This window comes from Phalacrocorax aristotelis, chromosome 13, assembly GCF_949628215.1.
Source record: "Phalacrocorax aristotelis chromosome 13, bGulAri2.1, whole genome shotgun sequence".
In the NCBI taxonomy this organism is placed as follows: Eukaryota; Metazoa; Chordata; class Aves; order Suliformes; family Phalacrocoracidae; genus Phalacrocorax; species Phalacrocorax aristotelis.
Window position 1 is genome coordinate 1,281,194 of NC_134288.1, and position 18,053 is coordinate 1,299,246.

General features: G+C 44.6%; 1 protein-coding gene across 3 annotated transcripts in view; it reads right to left on the reverse strand.

The window, feature by feature from the left end:
• NDRG3 (NDRG family member 3) overlaps positions 1-18,053 on the reverse strand; it is a 68,974-nt gene that overhangs the window by 26,285 nt on the left and 24,636 nt on the right. The window contains exons 2-3 of one of the 3 annotated variants that reach the window (XM_075108597.1): positions 10,062-10,167; positions 3,523-3,558 (exon numbers count right to left, since the gene is read on the reverse strand). In XM_075108597.1, coding sequence (XP_074964698.1) covers positions 3,523-3,558; positions 10,062-10,118 — 93 coding nt within the window. In that variant the 5' untranslated portion in view covers positions 10,119-10,167. Of the gene's footprint in view, positions 1-998; positions 1,188-3,522; positions 3,559-10,061; positions 10,168-18,053 lie in introns of those variants that run through there. The other 2 variants (XM_075108598.1, XM_075108599.1) reach the window with 2 other exon arrangements.

The window sequence follows — 18,053 nt, forward strand, 5'->3', positions numbered from 1 at the left end:
GGGGCTGTTTCAGCTGATGCCCAGGCAATCTGTTATTTGTCAGGGTTAATTGCGGTTGCTTGTAGATGAACAGTTTAAGAAAACCAGGGCACCTGTACCTGAAAAGCTAAAAGCTTCTTCATACCACATTAACCCAGAGCAACAAAAATTTCAGAAGCAAGAGGATGCTTGCTCTCTTGACTTTGCCCAGATCTGATCCTACCAAGTTATTCAAAACTAAAAACAAACACCCTGGGAAATCAATAGAAATTCACAACAGCATCACCCATTTTCCCCCAAGGAAGAAAAGATCTTACAAACCTTAAATGTTACCCTGAAAAGTGACATGCCAAAGCTTTACATAAAACAGCACACCTAACCATGTGCCTGGCACTACACAATTCAGAGGCACTGACAGTACTAGTGACATGCTTGTGAGCTGCAATTAAACTAAACACTTCTCCCAGTCATAAGCATGGATCAACTGCAGAAAATATTTTGAAACTCAGGCTTGCAGACAGAAGGATGTCTAGAGGCACCGCACGAAGAACACTGAGGCTGGCTGTGATACTGCTCTGGCTGTACCCAAGGCAGAGCTCTGCAGGGCCTGGGATGGACTTACAGCAAATCACCTCATGGCCAAGGGCACAGAATAACACAGGCTGAAATAATACTGGACTCACTCCAGTATGTCAATGTCTTGTATTGGGGAGCTCAAAGTGGACCTGCACTGTCAACAGGGCTGCCCGCAGTGCTAACAGAGAGCACCCCCTTCCCTCACCCTGCTGGCTGCAGCCCTGCAAGCGCAGTCCAGGATGTGGTCGGCCCCATGCAAAGCCACAGCTTTATCTCCGTTTAAAACAGCTTTTTTTTTTTTTTTTTGGCTATTAGAAAAAACAAAAAGGTCTGAAATGCAGGTCTTGCATCACTGATGCCATGGTCTCATACTGCAAACACTACAACGTGTAAGATATTATAAACCATCCCACAACCCCCCTAAATTTTGCCTTAAAACTCACCAGGTCCCTTGCAGATGTTACTGTTATTGGAAGGTGATCGACAACTTCACTGCACTGTAACTGGAAACAATCTTCCAGTTATCAGCCTTCATGAATATGTGGCCAGTTTGTGCCTGTTCTTGTAAAATTGCGATCCTCCCCAAGGCTATTCCTTCCTCTGAAATTCTGGACAAATGAAGCCTTCGCCTCAGGCTAAGTGCTTTTAAGTCTCTCTTCACACACAGGACCTCCCTTCCTCTGAACGTCCTAGCCAACTTCCTCGCTTTGAATTCTCCCTTCTCAAACACTGGTAAGTAAAGACACACCAATCCGCAGAGGCCTGAACGTGGCAGCCAGATATGCTTTGCCAGATTAAAAAGCAGCAGTAATTTTTCACAGGACAAGAGAAGAGCTCCAGCTCCAAGTTTAAGTACTGTTCCTGGTATTAGCAACTCAGGCAGAAAATCCAAGGACCCAACGCACCATCCACCCTCTCTAACAGATTTCACACAGAGACTTACTCCAGCCCACTTTTTAGGTAGGATGGGGGCGGGGGTGGGGCAAGCCAGGTGTGCCCTGAAACCACACCTTGTAGGGAAAGATTCAGGAGGAAGGTGAGGCTGGGACAACATTTACAGTCACAAGAGACACTATGTTAACTTCTTGCTAAAAAAGATACTCTAAATTAATTACCAAGAGGGCTACTGGAAGGAACATCTTGTCTCCTGCCCAACTGTTGCCATGGCCACCAGCTCACTGCTGATCTACATCAAAGCACAGAAAAGCAACAAGCACATCCTTCTCAGGGCTCCTGAGAGCCCCTTGGCAGCTCCTCCCGCAGCTCAGCCCTGGGGCGGGCAGGGAGCAAGACAACCACACCAGGACATGGCGAGTGCACAAGTCCATGGTTGCAGCACCGTGTTTCTTTGAGACTCGCACAGTTTCATATTTGGGGTGTTCTTTAAAGAAGGGTGCAAAGAGGCTTTGCTTGCAGTGGGAAAGCAGAGAGCGAAAAGGCAGCAGCGACACAGAGCTCTGTGACAGGCACTCCTTCCTACCTTCCCACTCTATTCCAGCTCCGAAGACCATACCTGCTCACAGGCAGGGAACAGGCAAACCCAGAGCTTTATTGGGTCATTAGAGAATTTGCAGAGAAGGCTGATGTGCTCAGATGCTCAGGTGCTATATTTATATTCTTTCCAGTCCTGGCGGACAGAGCCCAATAGGCAATGCCTGTACTCCCCAAATGCTCTTGCTCAAAAGCATTGCATCTATTTTTACTCATTCCCCATGCAACAAGGGAGCATACGGTACCTCTGGCAGAGATGGAGAAGATGCAGACGGACGGAGACAAGACAGTACAGGGAAGTGTTTTAAACACATTATCTACCTTTATTAAAACAGAAAAATCATTGCCTAACACTGTTGCTGCTTCTAAGACTAGACACTAAAGTTACGACGTGCTAATATTAGTAATTTTTATACTTACAGGCTTTAAGATAACACTAAAATTCACGATGAATCAAGCTAAAGCAGTAGTAACATGTGCCTGCCCAGATGGGGTGTACTTTCAGTGTCTATTATCAAGAGATGGAAAAAATACAAACCATCCTTTTAGCACTATATTATACTCCTGTTCTGCACAGGCTTACAGAAGGTTTTCTGGAATCATCGACACCAACAGACTTTTATTAAAAGCTACCACGTGATGTTGACAGCTCTACCCCCAAGCCACACCACTGGTATAATACAGGAGCGAGAGCCTATCCTGTGCTAAGCAGAATGCTACAGACACAGCTGCCTCCTGCAGCTGAAAAGGAAGAATAAGCTGCTGGCTGTATATCAGCATGCTAAGTGGGAAGCAAGGTAATCCGGCATGGTAAATGAGCCTGCGCTCTACAAAATGCACCAGTAAACTCAGTGCTGTGCTCTGCTTAACAAAGAATGTGTCCTCTGTCTTGGATGCTTGCGGTACAACCACTCCTCTCAAAGCATTATTCCTACAGCAACCAGAGCAATCAGGCTTATCTCCACACCACTAGGTCAGGTGAACAGCCTCCCAGAAAACGACCACGGCTTTGTCATGACCCAGGCCCCGGCAAAGCAGAGGTGCTGTATCTGGGGCAGCTTGGTGACTTCCATCTCCTCTCAACACAAACAGACAGGAGCACGCAGGCTCCTCCTGCCCTAGCCAGTGAACCAGATGGGATGTGACAGAGCTGCAGCTCTTCAGCTTATTGCATGTCTCAGAGAAACTGCTTTTCAGGAGACCAGCCATCCTGTGAGATGTTGCAGAGACCCAGCAGAGCAGTCCAGGCCGGCACCTGAGAGCTCAGAACAATGTGCTTGGCATGAAAGGGTGAAGGGCAATTTCTACCAACTGGACATATTCAAGTTCGTAATGATTAAACATTAATGGGAGTTAAAAATAAGATACAGAGCTTTTTCATATCTCTCTCAGCATTGCTGAGAGGCTATGGGGAGGCTATATAATGAGGCCACGGGGAATCTGCCCACAGATCTTTGTCTCTTGCATGTGTCTTACCTGACAGTCAAAGTCCTGGAAGTTGCGAGCCGCATTCTGTTAACAAAAAACAGAAAAAAAAAAGAAGAAAAAAAAAAAAAGAGTTCAGCACAGTTCCCCAGAACACCCCTGACAACATCACAAAAGCTCCCCTCAGACCCCTCTGCTTCAGCACTGTGTAGCCTGACTGCAGTCAGGACAGCAGTGAAATGTAAGACCTGTACAAGAAAACTCCATGCAAGTTCTGCCCATTACTCTACAGCAAGTTTGTCGAGTGCTGTACCAAGGCTGTCAACTAAGGAGGGTACCTGTGGAGACAGCTGAGAGTTGAGAGCATTCGGGTAGGGCCAGATGCACATAACGACCCTGACCAAAGTCAGGCTGGTTATGAGGTTGGGTTTTGTCTGGTCCTGGTGCCCATTATCAATTTGAATGCAAAACCCTTGAAAGGACAAGCACTAGGATCGCATGTAAGGAGCACAAGCAAACAAGCTATGCAGTCAGGTACTCTGTAGTAACTGCTGTGCACGTGGTATCGTTCCACAGCAGTCACAGTGACCTGTAGGCTATGGAAATCAGAGCACATGGGAACTGGGCTCCGCAATTCACAACTGACTTTTCTCAGAGGGTGACACCACACGTTCAGGCAAGCACAGCAAATAGAGCACACGTTTGGTGTACTGCAAGTTTGAAGGTCTGCAGTAACTTATCCATATGCCCACATGCTTTGTAAGACTCCAGGTCTGACCACAGAGTAGGTTACGCCTCTGAGTGCTGTCAAATGCTGCAAAAGGCTGAGCAAATCATTTGAGACAGCATTCTAGCTTACGTGTTTTATGCAGAGTGCCTTAGTGCCGAAGTTACAACTAGGACCATATACGCTCAAGAGAAACACCCCAAACATTTCTTCTGCCTGAGCACCTTAACCCTTCCCCACGTATAAACAAGTGTCCCTGTTTTCGTCCCTCCAAAGCTTTGCCACATTAGCAAGAACACAGGTTCCTACCTACGTTCTTCAGTCTGAGACATTTGAGTTATCTGCAATTCTGTTTTAAGAATCCCCCCGCTGTTAAATATTGAACTGTGTCAATGTTTTGAATGTGATGTGGCTCAAAGCACCAAATCCTCAGGATGGGGGAAAAGAAAATAAAAAGCAGCCCCCTCTTATTTCATTTTGAGATCCCGAAGTTAGTTCAGATTTCTGACAACTCTGTCTACAACTCTTTCCCTGCTCTGTTAAATACAGACAGCAGAGCCTTCTCATCTACCAGGTTGTAAATAAGGTAAATTCAGTCATCCAATGCCACAGTGATTAAGGACTGTAAAAAAGCCTATGAAGAAAAGAGGAATATCTGTACTCAGCACTGGACTTGGATGGTGCATGCTAAGTAGAGAAAAGGCTGATCTGAATTTGTACCGAGAAAAGCAAGACTCCCCCGGCAGGGAGTCGGGAGGAAGTGACACAAAGCAAAGAATTAATGACTGCAACTGGATACTTGATTTTAACAACCAAAATCTGACTTTAAACCATTAATCTATTCATTGTCTTAACTTGAGAAAGTCAAAGGCTAAGGCATGTTTTTCAGTCCTCTGAAGGTGTGATGGCTGCACCTAAAAGGCAAAGAGCTAGCTGGAATGACCCAATCCAGCCTAAGGGATGTCCATTCAGTCTCCTGAATTAAGCTGTTGCATGACAATGGGGTGTTCTTCAATGCCTACAACACGCTAGGGAGGGATGGAATCCACCTGTCTAAAAGGGGTAAGGGAATCTTCAGCAGTAGGCTGGCTAACTTGGTGAGGAGGGCTTTAAACTGAAGGACTTGGGGGGTGGGATCTGCTGCAAAAATGCTCACACCAGCACGTCCAATGGGGGAGTAAGTCAGGCCAAGCAGTGTGGTGACAAAGGCTCCTTAGCTGTCTCCCAAGACATGAAACAGAAGAGTAATTGCCTCAAGTGTATGTATACAAATGCCCGCAGTCTAGGTAACAAACAGGAGGAACTGGCGCTCCGTGCCCACTGAGAAGGGTATGACATCATAGGAGTAACTGAAACATGGTGGGACACCTCAAACAACTGGGGGATCGCAATGGACAGTTATAGGCTCTTCCATAAAGACAGGCACGGTAGAAGAGGTGGAGGAGTTGCACCCTACATCAAGGAACACCTTGAATGTATCGAAGTCAACTATGGTGATTGCAACTGCTCTATCGAATGTCTCTGGGTTAAAGTCAGAGGGGTCATCTCCAAGCAGGACCTCACAGTGGGCATCTGCTACCAACCTCCTAACCACGATGACAAAGCCGACGAAGTGATACTTGGGGCGCTACAGCAAGCTTCTGGCCAACAGAACCTCGTCCTGATGGGTGACTTCAACTACCCAGACATCTGCTGGAAGAACAGGACGGCAGCTGGCATGCCATCCACCAAGTTCCTGGAATGCACAGAGGACTGTTTCCTGATACAAATGTTAGATGTGCCAACCAGGAAGGAGGCACTGCTGGACTTGCTGTTCACAAACCGAGAAAGCCTGCTTTGTAACATCTCGGTTAGTGATAGCCTTGGCTGCAGTGACCACAATGTTGTGGAGTTCGGGATCCTGCTGAGTGTGCTGAAGGTCAGCTCTAAGACAAGGGTTCTGGATTTTAGAAGAGCAAACTTCAGTGCACTCAGGGCTCAGCTGGGAGGGATTTGATGGGAGGCTTCCATGGAAGACAAAGGAGCCAGCGAGTGCTGGGAGTTCTTCAAGAACTCTCTATTGGAAGCACAAAGCCAATTTATCCCCTACAAAGGAAAGGGAAGTAAGCGGAGCAAGAGGCCCCCTTGGCTCAACCATGACCTCCTGGGTCTACTCAAATCCAAAAGGGCAGCACACCAGAGATGGAGAAGTGGAGGATTATCCGCCAAGACCTACAACGGCAGTGCCAGAGGGTGCAGAGATGCAGTTAGAAAAGCAAAAGCCCAGCTCGAATTGAAACTGGCTGTAGATGTCAAAAATAACAAGAAAGGATTCTTCAGGTACGTCAACCATAAGCAGAAGAAGGAGGAAAACACAGGCCCACTGTTAAAGAGAAAAGGAGAGTCTGTCACCAGCGATGCTGAAAAGGCAGAGGTCCTCAACACCTTCTTCACCTCTGTCTTTACCAGCACTGTCGGGTCCCAGGCTTTGGGCATGAAATTGCCGATTGATCCAAACACCGACCCACCATCAGTGAAGGAAGAGTTAGTACAGGAATTACTACAGGAGCTTGACCCCCACAAATCTATGGGCCCTGACGCCATCCACCTGAGGGTGTTGAGAGAGCTGGCTGACGTCATCGCAAGGCCACTCTCCATGATCTTCGAGAAGTCGTGGGGAACGGGGGATGTCCCAGAGGACCGGAGGAAGGCAAATGTTACCCCTATCTACAAGAAAGGCTCGAGGGAGGATCCGGGTCACTATAGGCCCATCAGCCTTACTTCAATCCCTGGGAAAGTTATGGAACGAATCCTCCTGGGGGCCATCACAAGTCAATTGAAGCACGTGATTGGGAAAAGCCAACACGGCTCCACTAAAGGCAGATTGTGCTTGACAAACCTGGTGGCCTTCTATGACAAAGTGACTTGCCTGGTTGACATGGGGTGGGCAGTGGACATTGTCTACCTGGACTTCTCCAAGGCCTTTGATACGGTCCCCCACAGCCTCCTTCTGGAGAAATTGATGTGTTATGGCCTAGACAAGCGGTCTGTGCAGTGGGTGGGGAACTGGCTGACAGGCTGCACCCAACGGGTGGTGGTAAATAGCTCTTTCTCAAACTGGCAACCTGTCACTAGTGGAGTCCCCCAGGGATTGATACTGGGCCCAGTGTTATTCAACATCTTTATAAGTGATCTGGATAACGGCATCAAGTGTCACCTGATGAATTTTGCAGATGACACCAAGTTGAGTGGGGAAGTAGACACTCCAGAAGGGAGAGCTGCTCTGCAGGGTGATCTGGATAGGCTGGAAGAGTGGTTGACTCGGCCACGTTGGACACCTTTAAGAGTCGTCTGGACAGGGTGCTGGGCCATCTTGTCTAGACTGGGCTCTTCCTAGAAAGGTTGGACTAGATGATCCCTGAGGTCCCTTCCAACCTGGCATTCTGTGGTTTCAGTAACTTTTCACTGAGGCTATATAATACGAGTCAAAGGTGCGAGAATATGGGCCAGCCAGAATAGTGTCACTGGGGTAAGTTTTCTTATCAGGTTACAGGCAGTATTCTCCTTTTCTCTCTTTTTCAACTAAATGGGAACATTTGCAGTTTATTTTCTTTCCCAGTATAAAGTCACTGCATTTTAGTGAGCCTGAATGACATGAACATATACAATCTAATATATTTTACTTCCCCGCTCTTGCTATTAGGTTTAAGTTACATATAAACATGAATGTTTGTATACTTTAAAAGTAAGGCTTGTAATTTTCTGCTGACTTATATTTGAGATAAAACAAAGCCAGTACTCAGTTGTCCCCAGTGGCATTTCCTAGTTTAGCCAATTGAACAAGGTATGACCCATTTCCATTTCCCAACCAATTCCACTGGTTTTAGAGTTTGAGTATTAAGACACCAGAGCTCCCTTTCTCTGTACAGCAGCCTTTCCTTATGAAGAGTTCATGAGCACTCACCCATTAGCACCTTAAGAGTTTTACTGTACTATTTTCAGCCATTAATCCATGCTGGCTCAAACTCCTACGTCTAAAGTGGGTTGGTCAGTAAAAAATCTTAGTGAACTGCCAGCACAACACTTTTTGGACTCTGATACACTGCACAGAACAGCATGTTATGGCACCACACCTATATGCTCCATAAACTATGTCTAAAAAGTACATGTGTATTATTTCAAGCTTGAAAGCATTAATTAGGGCCAGACCTCAGAGATGGTAGCTCCCTGAGGCTTTTTTTTTTTTGTTAAAACAAAATGTAGAAAGAAGAGCCACAGCACACTTCTCTTCCCATGCAGTGCTGAGGATGGTTCTGGAGCCACTCTACGCATTTTCCTACTGAGATGGTGTATACTTCCTGTAACTTCAAAACTGAGTCATGGAAACCAAATATCACTTTGTATGTACCCTTCTGTATGCTGCTTACCACCACTGGGGTGTTTAGGTAAGCACTCTACATTTTAACCAATCTGTCCCAGCTATGAGCTAAGGACCTGATAGGTCTAATTAAGCAATACTTGACAGAGAGACCAAGAACTTAGAATGTGAAAAACACCTTGTTCTGGCATGCTTCGATACCTCCAGCTTAGGTCAGCTCACTGAAGGAAGGGAAATCTACCCTCTTGAACTCAAACAGAAAATCCTAGGAGAATCATAAGCAAGAGCTGGGGCACTGCATTTAGGAAGGCTTGTCTTGTGTAAATGTTTATCTCTCATTTTGAAGTAATAAACTGTTTTCAAGGCCTTTCTGTGTTATCATCTCTGGTCTACACTGATTTTGCTCTTCCATAGCTCATCCTCCCTGGAAACATTTTAAAAAGTTATTTTTAAGCTATGGTGGAAGCCTAGTAGTCAACACTAGACTGTTAAGAATAGACAGCTGGATGGCAGATTTCAGCTGAATTTCTAGATTTTACAGATACTAAACAGATTGCTAGCACACCACAGAAATGAGGAAAAACTAAGCAGCACAGACTAAAACATAGCAGAGTTTCAGAGATTTCACTCATTTTGGGAGGGAGTCTGCACTAGACAGCACAGTCTTCCACAAGCACAAACTAGTCCTTGATATCAGCCATTAAACAGCAAAGCATTGGGAACTGCTTCACATATCATCAAATCTGGCTGTTAGGTATGGAAGGTGACCAAACTGCATTGCTCATTGTCACAATTTGCAGGTGCAAGATTCTAGATCTTGTTGGGATGGCCCACAATGACTTAGGCACTCAGAGCAACAGCTCGTGGCAGAATCCAGTGAGGCTAAGGCTTTCCTAAAGCCCAGTTGGCTTTCTTCCAGCCCACAGAACACAGAGTGAAATCCTTTAACAGCTGCTGTAATACAATGATTTTCCAAAGTTTCAGTATTGCATGAATCTGGACTGCTCTAGCTAGACTCTGCAGATAGTAAAAGGAAATGGCTCTGCATTGCCAAATTCAGGGAGATAGTGTTGTTTCGGGAGTCAAAACACAAAAGAATAATTTAAGACAAAATATTCTAAACAAAAAAGTAAAAAAAAAACCCAGAAAATTGGATACAATTCAAGGCTTCTCTAAGAAGCATGAACAACTTAGAGGTTCTACAGCTCCGCCTGGTCACAAAGGGTATCACCTTTCCAATTTCTGCCCTGCCTTTGTAAATCCTCAGTATAGGCATGACATACTGCTTGGCCGGGACTCCAAACTTACCTGAACTGTGGTGCTCTGTCTTTCCCTGACACTTTAGAAGAGTCTGTCGTGGTGGATTATCAGAGTGGGGAAGCATTTACTGTTTTTCAGTTCTTAAGGTACTTCAAGCTGTGAACAGACTCTGGCAATCAGGGCTCCTCACCAGAGATAAAGTCAGCCAGAGTACACCTGTGAGAGCAAAGGAGCAGCTAGCATTACCTTATCGTTCAGGAGCGGTTTGATCTCTGTCAACTGAACATCCTGCAGTTCATCCATGGTGCTGTAAGTGGAACCAATTAGGCCTCAGAGCAGCAAATGGGTGATTCTGAAACAAAGGCATATTGTTAGAAATAGTATTACAAGAGACACTAGCCAAAGAAAGCTCTACAATCTTTCATTAGACTTGTCTGTGCTCAAACTGAAGCCTGAAAGAAGCTGGCTCTCAGTGCAACATAGAGTACCTGTAACTGCACGAAGGCGAACAGCCATGCCCACACTGAGTGTGTCAGTTATGTTACTCCTTACCCTGCACATTGCCTTGCCCATTGAAAGCTGGCCCTGAAAGCTCAGCCCTTTATACTCAGAAAGTCTGGGTCCACTTCCCTGCATTGCTGGTACTTCAGCCATAGACTGCCTGGAAATGAACTGGAAATGCCTCGATTAACAGAGTGAACATGAGTGTTCATGTCCCAGTGAGATAACAGAGTGAACACAAGAGTGTTTAATATGTAGGAGTACTGACATCTCACTGCCATGCCTGACACACCTTAACCACAGCAACCAGCCACTAAAGACAGGGCTATGCCCATAACCCATGAGACATGCAGCCAACACTGCACTGGCGCATGGGAGACAGAGGTGCAGAGATCCAAGTACCTTGCGGGCAGAACAAGACAGCCCAGAACCCAAGGCAGCCCTTGTTTTATGCGGTGGAATATAAAAATGGCCCCGTTGAACATGTGCTGGGTAACACTGTTAATTGCGCAGCCCAACCAATCATTCTCCATCAGGTGGTGCAGAGTCATCAAAGGAAAGAAAAAAAAAACAATCCACAGTAGGTGAGGTTGCCATATGTCTATGGGAAATCACTGCTGCGACAGAGTCAGGGAAGAAATCTTCTAGTATAAATACAACAATGAGGATGGAGGAAAAATATGGCAGAGTTTACCAGGGATTTAATTTTGTTCTAGAGGCTCTACCTGTGTTTCTAGACAGGAGCATTTCTAGAGCAGGTCGTTGCCGCAATATGAAGAGGGCTCTGGCAATAGGAGATGATCGTGCCTGATGGTGCAGATTATTTGGTTGTTCAGGAAAACTATACATATTACTGTAGATGAAATAAAAGAAGTCACGGACATAAGTAGGGAGAGGAATAGGGACGTGGTGGGCTCCCTGGGCATTAGCTGAGTCTGCTAGAAAAAGACTCTCAAATACTGTCACAAACCAAATTCTTTGTCCAAGATAATATTCTGCTGCTAACCATGAAAAAAAAAAAGTGGTAAAAGTACTGCAACTGCGCTCCTCCAGCCACCTTAATTCCACACATACACGCACTGCCTCGGGAAGGAGGGGTTCCCCTCACTCCAAATGCTGTGCAAAGCTGTGCATTCTTGTCATCACCCCTTATGCCAGGACTGACATTGCTGTGGGCGAAGCCAGACTGGCACGAAACAAATCATAATGCCTTTTCCCTCTGAAAATCAGCCATAGCAACTCCCCTCTCTTCTAGCTTCTTTGATTTGGGAACTTGAAATTATTCTTCTTTTTCAGATTTCTTTTCTATAAAACACATCAGTTGTGAGACTTCCAAGAAACCAGTTAATTTGCAGGTAACATTCCCCTTACCCCAAGATGAATTTTTCATTCAGAAGAGCCGTAAGAGTCATAAGGCGCTTAAGCCCCAGAGGAAGAGCTAGGTACTGTAGTTCTGATAAGAAATTATGGAAACAAAAAAAATATTTTCTACTAAGGAATTACAAGTTCCATACACACTGGGAGTGATTAAGAGCTCGACATCTACCAGGTTCTCTGCAAAACAGCATCCCACAAGATTAGACACCAAAGGAGTTTCAAACAAGCCTCACAAAGCTTATCTGCAGCAGGTGACAGACAGTACTAGCATAACCACCTTATTATCTGGAGAGCTTATTCTTCTCTTATGCTTCTTTGAAAAGATCCCCTGGACCTGATGACAGGCAGGAAGGTGATGCTTATTCTTCGGTCACCCAAAAGACCAAGAAATTTTCCACTCTACCCAAAGGGATTAAAAAACTGCACACACCAGCCACCTTTCTCTGGGGGTTCTTATACACTAGGGTGTAGTAAGTTATGCGTGTTTTGTGGTTCATGAGTCTTAGGCTCACACCTAGCATTTTTGCCTAAATCAGAGTCTACAGTGAAGCAGGGTCTTTAATAACCACTCACTACTGAGCTTTGACTGACCAAAGAACAACTCGAAGCTCTGCATTAGATTCCCCAAAGATACTTTTGCTAAAGCTTTGCAGATACTCATGGTTTCCCCTGAGCGCACAACTGCCAGAGAGCCCTGGGATGCACCCTGCATAAACGTGCCCACGGACATCGTTTGCTGCTGATACAAGCATGCCAGTCCACGAAGTGTGTGAAGTATAGAGAGAGGGAGACATACTTGGTTTGTAAATCCCATGCGCTACTTTGTTAGTCATTTGTTATAGGAGAGTAATAAAACACTAAAGCGTTCAAAGCAAGGATTATCTCATCAACCTTGATTTCATACTTGATCTCTAGATGCAACTACAGCATACACAATAAACAATGTCACTGAAATTAATCTGATGCATACCCTCCTGGTCAGTATTGCTCCAAAAACTGTTTCAGGGGAAGGGGGAGTCTCTAGGGCAAAACACTGCTGTATTACACCTGCACTGCATGTTGCTCCTTTGTTCAAGCAAGATGGGCAGCAAAAGGAAAGGCTGCTGTTTTGGGTGCTTGGTTCAGAATTGGGTGAAACACCCTTGAGAAAGAAGAGACCGCTTTCCTTAACGCCAGATGGGCTCATGTAGCTGGGAAAACTTCTGTAGGGGAGCACACGGGAAGAGGAAGAGACATGCTCTGCAATGAGCCTGCAGCACAGTCAGCCTGGGAAACTCTTCAGCTCAGAGCAGACTCTCACCCAGGCTGCAGGAGCAAAAGCAGGACCTCCGAAGGGGCCAAAGGGGACTGAATGCTGAGGTGAGCCAAGAAGGCACTGAAAATTGCTGAACTGACAGAAATTGCAAAAATCAGACAGAAAGATTAAACCTGCACAACCATGAATGGCCAGATGGTGGATTTATTTTCTAAATATTTTGATTCTGATGTGCTCATCTGGGAAATCAGTTTTTCTGCTTTCCTAGAAACTAAAAGCTTTTTGAAAGTTTTTTTCAAGGAAAAGGTACAGGGGTGCCCATCAGTGCTTGCAAGAAGCTTTTTTTTTTTTTGATTGCTGAACCAGCTCTTCCCAATCCACTCACTTGTTTACTCTCCAGAAAATGACTCACAGCTGCAGGACTTCATTTGAATCCATTCAGAGGATATTCTGTAGACAGATGCATGCATGTTTCTCTTCCCAAGGTCTTAGCAATCTGAATGTGATTGCCCTGGACCAAACCTGGGTAACTTGGTATTACAGCACAAGATCCGACTTGCTCCATGCGATTATTCACAACTTCACCTGAGCAACCTGCTATGCTAACAGCAAGACGGCTTTCGGTTTGAAACAAGGCAAAGGTGACGTTTGTCCAAAAAAGGCCACAAAACTTTCTCAAAAGAGAATGCTTTGTAGCAGAGAGACCTGGTAAAGCACATCTCCAAATGCAGAGGCAAAGGGAAGGGTAGGGTATTGGTGACCTGCGTGATCCTCTGCTCCAACCATGTGAAAGACTCCTTGTAAAAGATCTGCAGACATGTCTGCCCAGAAAACAATCAACTCTCTGCCTCCACTTCTCCTGTTATTTAAAGAAACAAACATGTCATGTCATAAGCTGAAAGCAAGTTTGAACTATCACAACAAAGCAGCATAAATACTCACAGCACACAGACTAGTTCTGTAGAAGCCAGGCTACAGGCAAAGCAAAAGATTTGGCTGAAATAATACATATGTATATATGTATGTATAAATCATAGATTTTTCTATAAATGTCTCAGTACCACCTGCTTTGCAAGTATTCCTCTTGCCTCCATTTATATATGACTATAAATACACTCAAATATCCCAATTTAAGCAATCCATCCCTTTCCAAAGGCTTCCTTCCTGAAGGCTGGAGTAGGCTCCATGCTCTTTGAAAACCAGTAAGACAAGAATCGAGGAAAGACATTGGTGAATCATTAGCACAGAGACTAGACATCAGGGTAGGACAAGAAGGCAGCAAAAAACCAAGGCAGGTGAGCCTCAGAAAGAAACCATCTACCTATAAATTACATCTGACGTATGTGCACACATGCTTATTCCAAGATAGAGGTGCTCTCAGTTTACATCGTTTCAATACACAAAAGAAGAAGCTGTGTTAAGGGAAGACCTGCACTACAGACCTGCACCCACAGAGGCAGCAGTGTAAACTGCAGCGCCTGCGGGTACTTCGGCTCTGGTTTCTGTTCAGCGAAGTTCTAGCAGCACCGATCCCCACGGGGTTACAAGCTGCAAGAGTTGGATCTTGAATCCAACTCTCTGGGCACCTCCTTGAATATTCTGTTTTGTTATGGAGGTGCAATGTCTCCACACCGTTCAGGAACTCAGTGCAACAAAATCTTGTATTCAGGGGCTAAAAATTCTTGTTCATTCATCTTGACTCATACATCAACTTGACTACGGCTTCTAATTTATTAACTCCATAGCCCGTTATACTCCTGCTTTGTACATTAACCACATCAAGGCAAAATTAGACAAGACAGTTATCAAGTTATGCTGCAAAACATGACATTAAGTGTACCTAAATACACGCTCCCTTGTCCAGCAGCCCAGCAAAGGCCAGCTGAAGAAACCTTCTCTCTAGGGACTGTCATGACAATCTGGGTTAGGTTTCCAAGAACTGCTCTCTGACACAGGTACCTGCTTCTTATGAGATAGAAGAAATGCTGCTCCGCGGCGAGCAAAGGAAGACAGGAACAAACCCAGAGTTTGCAGCCAGTACAAGAACCAAAGTAAACTACCCACAGTCCTCAGATTTGCAGCTAGCATGTTTATTCAACCGTTTGTTGTGTAGCTTTTCACCATAGCTTTTTCCTTTCCACACAGGGGATTCCTGCTTCCTGTGCCTCATTTCCTTCTCTCTCTCATACACACCAGAAGACAAGCTGCTTGACAAGGCTCCTCAGTCTGGTCGGGCAGACTGCAGTCTTGGCATATAGATCTTAAGTAAAATAAGTTTTGTTTATGGCCTTTGAGACCCTTGGGCATTCTGTTATGTTGCTCCTCAGTCCTTCGCAGGATTTTTGCTAGCAGTGTGCTTCCTAACCACCTCCATAGACTACTGTTTTGTGTCCTGAATTGCCGGCTGACATGGTAAACTTCCAGCAAAAAAAAGGCGAAGGATCCAAATTCACTTTCAAAATATTTTCCTAGGTTGGTTACTTTGTGTTCCAGCTCACGGGAATGCACCACATGGTGCTCCATCTCCAAGACAAACTGTGAGCTTGCAGAGAGAAATTGTGTTCTGCTTAACCAGCACAGCATCAGCTACTGCATACAAGTGACAGTGGCTTTGGAACACAGCATGCTTTTACCTCCTTTAAATCTGGGCTACACCCAGGACAGAAATGCCAGCTCCTGAATATACTTTCTAAGGAGTGTAAATGTGACCTACATTTAACAGTAGTTTTGTAAGGAAAAGGTCTGTGACCAGCTTTCTATTAATCTCGGAGAAAGAGTCCAATCTGAATTACAAGAAGCATCACACTGCCATGTGGTAACTGAGCTCTGCTAGGAGGATGTCATCCTTAGCCACCATTTGAATTACCAGGCATCAACTACAGGGCTGATTAAGCAAGAATGCAAGAAAAATGTAAAAGTCTTCAAATTGTTTTGGATTACACAGACCAGCGCCCATGAAAACACTGAACCATGCTGAGCTCCCCTGAACAGTACAGTCCAAGAAGTTTTAGAATGGGCATATCCAGGATATAAACTGGAATGACAAACTTCTCCGATGAGAATGATGCAAATTGTCTCCAAAAGAGCCTCTTCTGGTCACGGTATCTCTTTCAAATAGCTTTGCAGCACTTCCCTTAATAAGCTGTTCTCCCCACTGCAAATGAAATAAGCAGTGGCTATTATTATCAGTTATATTACTCATGTGATTTTGTCACATCCCTTTCTTGCCCAGTGGCACCGCCCTATAGCAATACCTGCATTATCCAGCATCAGCAGCGCACACAGCTCAAACAAAACCACAGAGCCATTTTTGTCAGTTTTATGGTGAAGGACATGTTCAAACGGATCTGTTCAAAGATGCTTTCCCCCCCTCTACTGAGCCACCTGCTCCCACCACCTCCAGAGTTCAGGAGGTCCCACCCAGGTATGGGTGAGGGCTCTACAAAGCTTCAGTTGGACATCTGCCCCAACCAAAACGTTTGTAGCTTCTTCATCAGCACTGTCTACCATCGCTGCATTCACAACGTCTCCCCATGCCATCTCTGCCCACCTCATGACAACGCCTTCCAGCTCTCACCCACAGAGGCAGTACGTGCCGCTGAACTCAATCGCAAAGCACAAATGCATCTCTGATCTGACACCAGGCAAGCGGGGAAGGCAGTCTCTTTGGCAGCAGCTTATTCTTAAGCACCTTACGACTGAATCTGGCTGCTGCCCACCAGATCCTTTGGTTCCCTTTGCAGTTTTACTTTCAAGCTCGTTTCTGCTTTGTTTCAACTATGCTTCCTACTAATTGACTGTGTGGTTTTAGATTTTAAGTGAAAAAAATTAATGAAATGTGAATATGTATCCCACTGAGCAAAATAAATCGTTCCAGAGCAAGATAGATTGGAAATCTGTTTAAATGAGATTTTAACAATGATTGTTATTATCAAGCAGCATGTTTCAATTTACTGAAATTCAATGCTGATTTTGCATTTTGTATATCTTATTGAAAAAGTTGCATTTTCACTGGCTACCAAACATTAAACTGCATTGACAAATATAGCCTTTACACCCAACTAAGCCTTCTTGCTGTGTGGGAGGAACTGCTATTTAAGTTATACCATAACTAAACAAACATTTAGTCAGACCTCAGTTTTCATGTTTTGTAATGCAATTGTGATTGATCTTTTTTAATTCATTGGTGTGAAGTGCTATTGGGATGGAAGAAAAATATTCAGATCAAATGCATAAGAAAAGTTTGTAGCGTCACTTTCATTTAAAAAATAAAACAACCTTAAACAACTTCTGTTCATTCATATATATACATTTTACAACCTAAAACTGATGTAATAGCACGTATTGGGCAGTGAAGGAATTGCACCAAGTAATTCTGGTCACACCTCTTGGCACGTGTGGCGTAATATAGTGCAGCCTGGATAAACCTAACTCAATGTGGGTACAGAAACCATCACAGGCATGTGCAAAGCTTGGGAAGAACGAATATATTCTGCTCCTCAGCATCTAGAACAACACAACTGCTTTGGTATCAGCTCACTCAGGTAGCTAACACCCTCCTCTCATTGGGCTGTGTATGTATATACATGAAAATCACTTCTATTCATGTCTTCACAGAGCAAAACCAAACTTTTCTTCTTACTTCATTCAAACTTTAATAAATGGATTTTGGCTGTCAGAAAATAGTATACTTGCAGTCAAAAGTTGACCAAATATTTCAACATCTCCAATTCCAAGTTATCCACCAGATGTGGGACAGACCTTTTATCACAGCAAATAGATATTGTTTAGTACTACATAATTACATCTATTGAATATAAGAACACAGAAGTACACAGAAAGCAGATTTAACTCTCAGGATGCAGTTTCACTATTTTAATCCGCTCCAACTGCAAACCGCTTGCAAAAGATGCATTCACAGGATTGACGTAAATTTTAAGAACACATGTACATTACATGCAAATCAAATTGCTAAAATTATAATTTTTTTAATTATATGCTTTTTCCCCTTCTTCCTCATCAATTAAATGCTTCCTTCCCTTACCCATGTAGTGGTGCTCCCTAGAACAAGCTCTTTGAGTTTGCCTTATTGCCCAACCTGCATC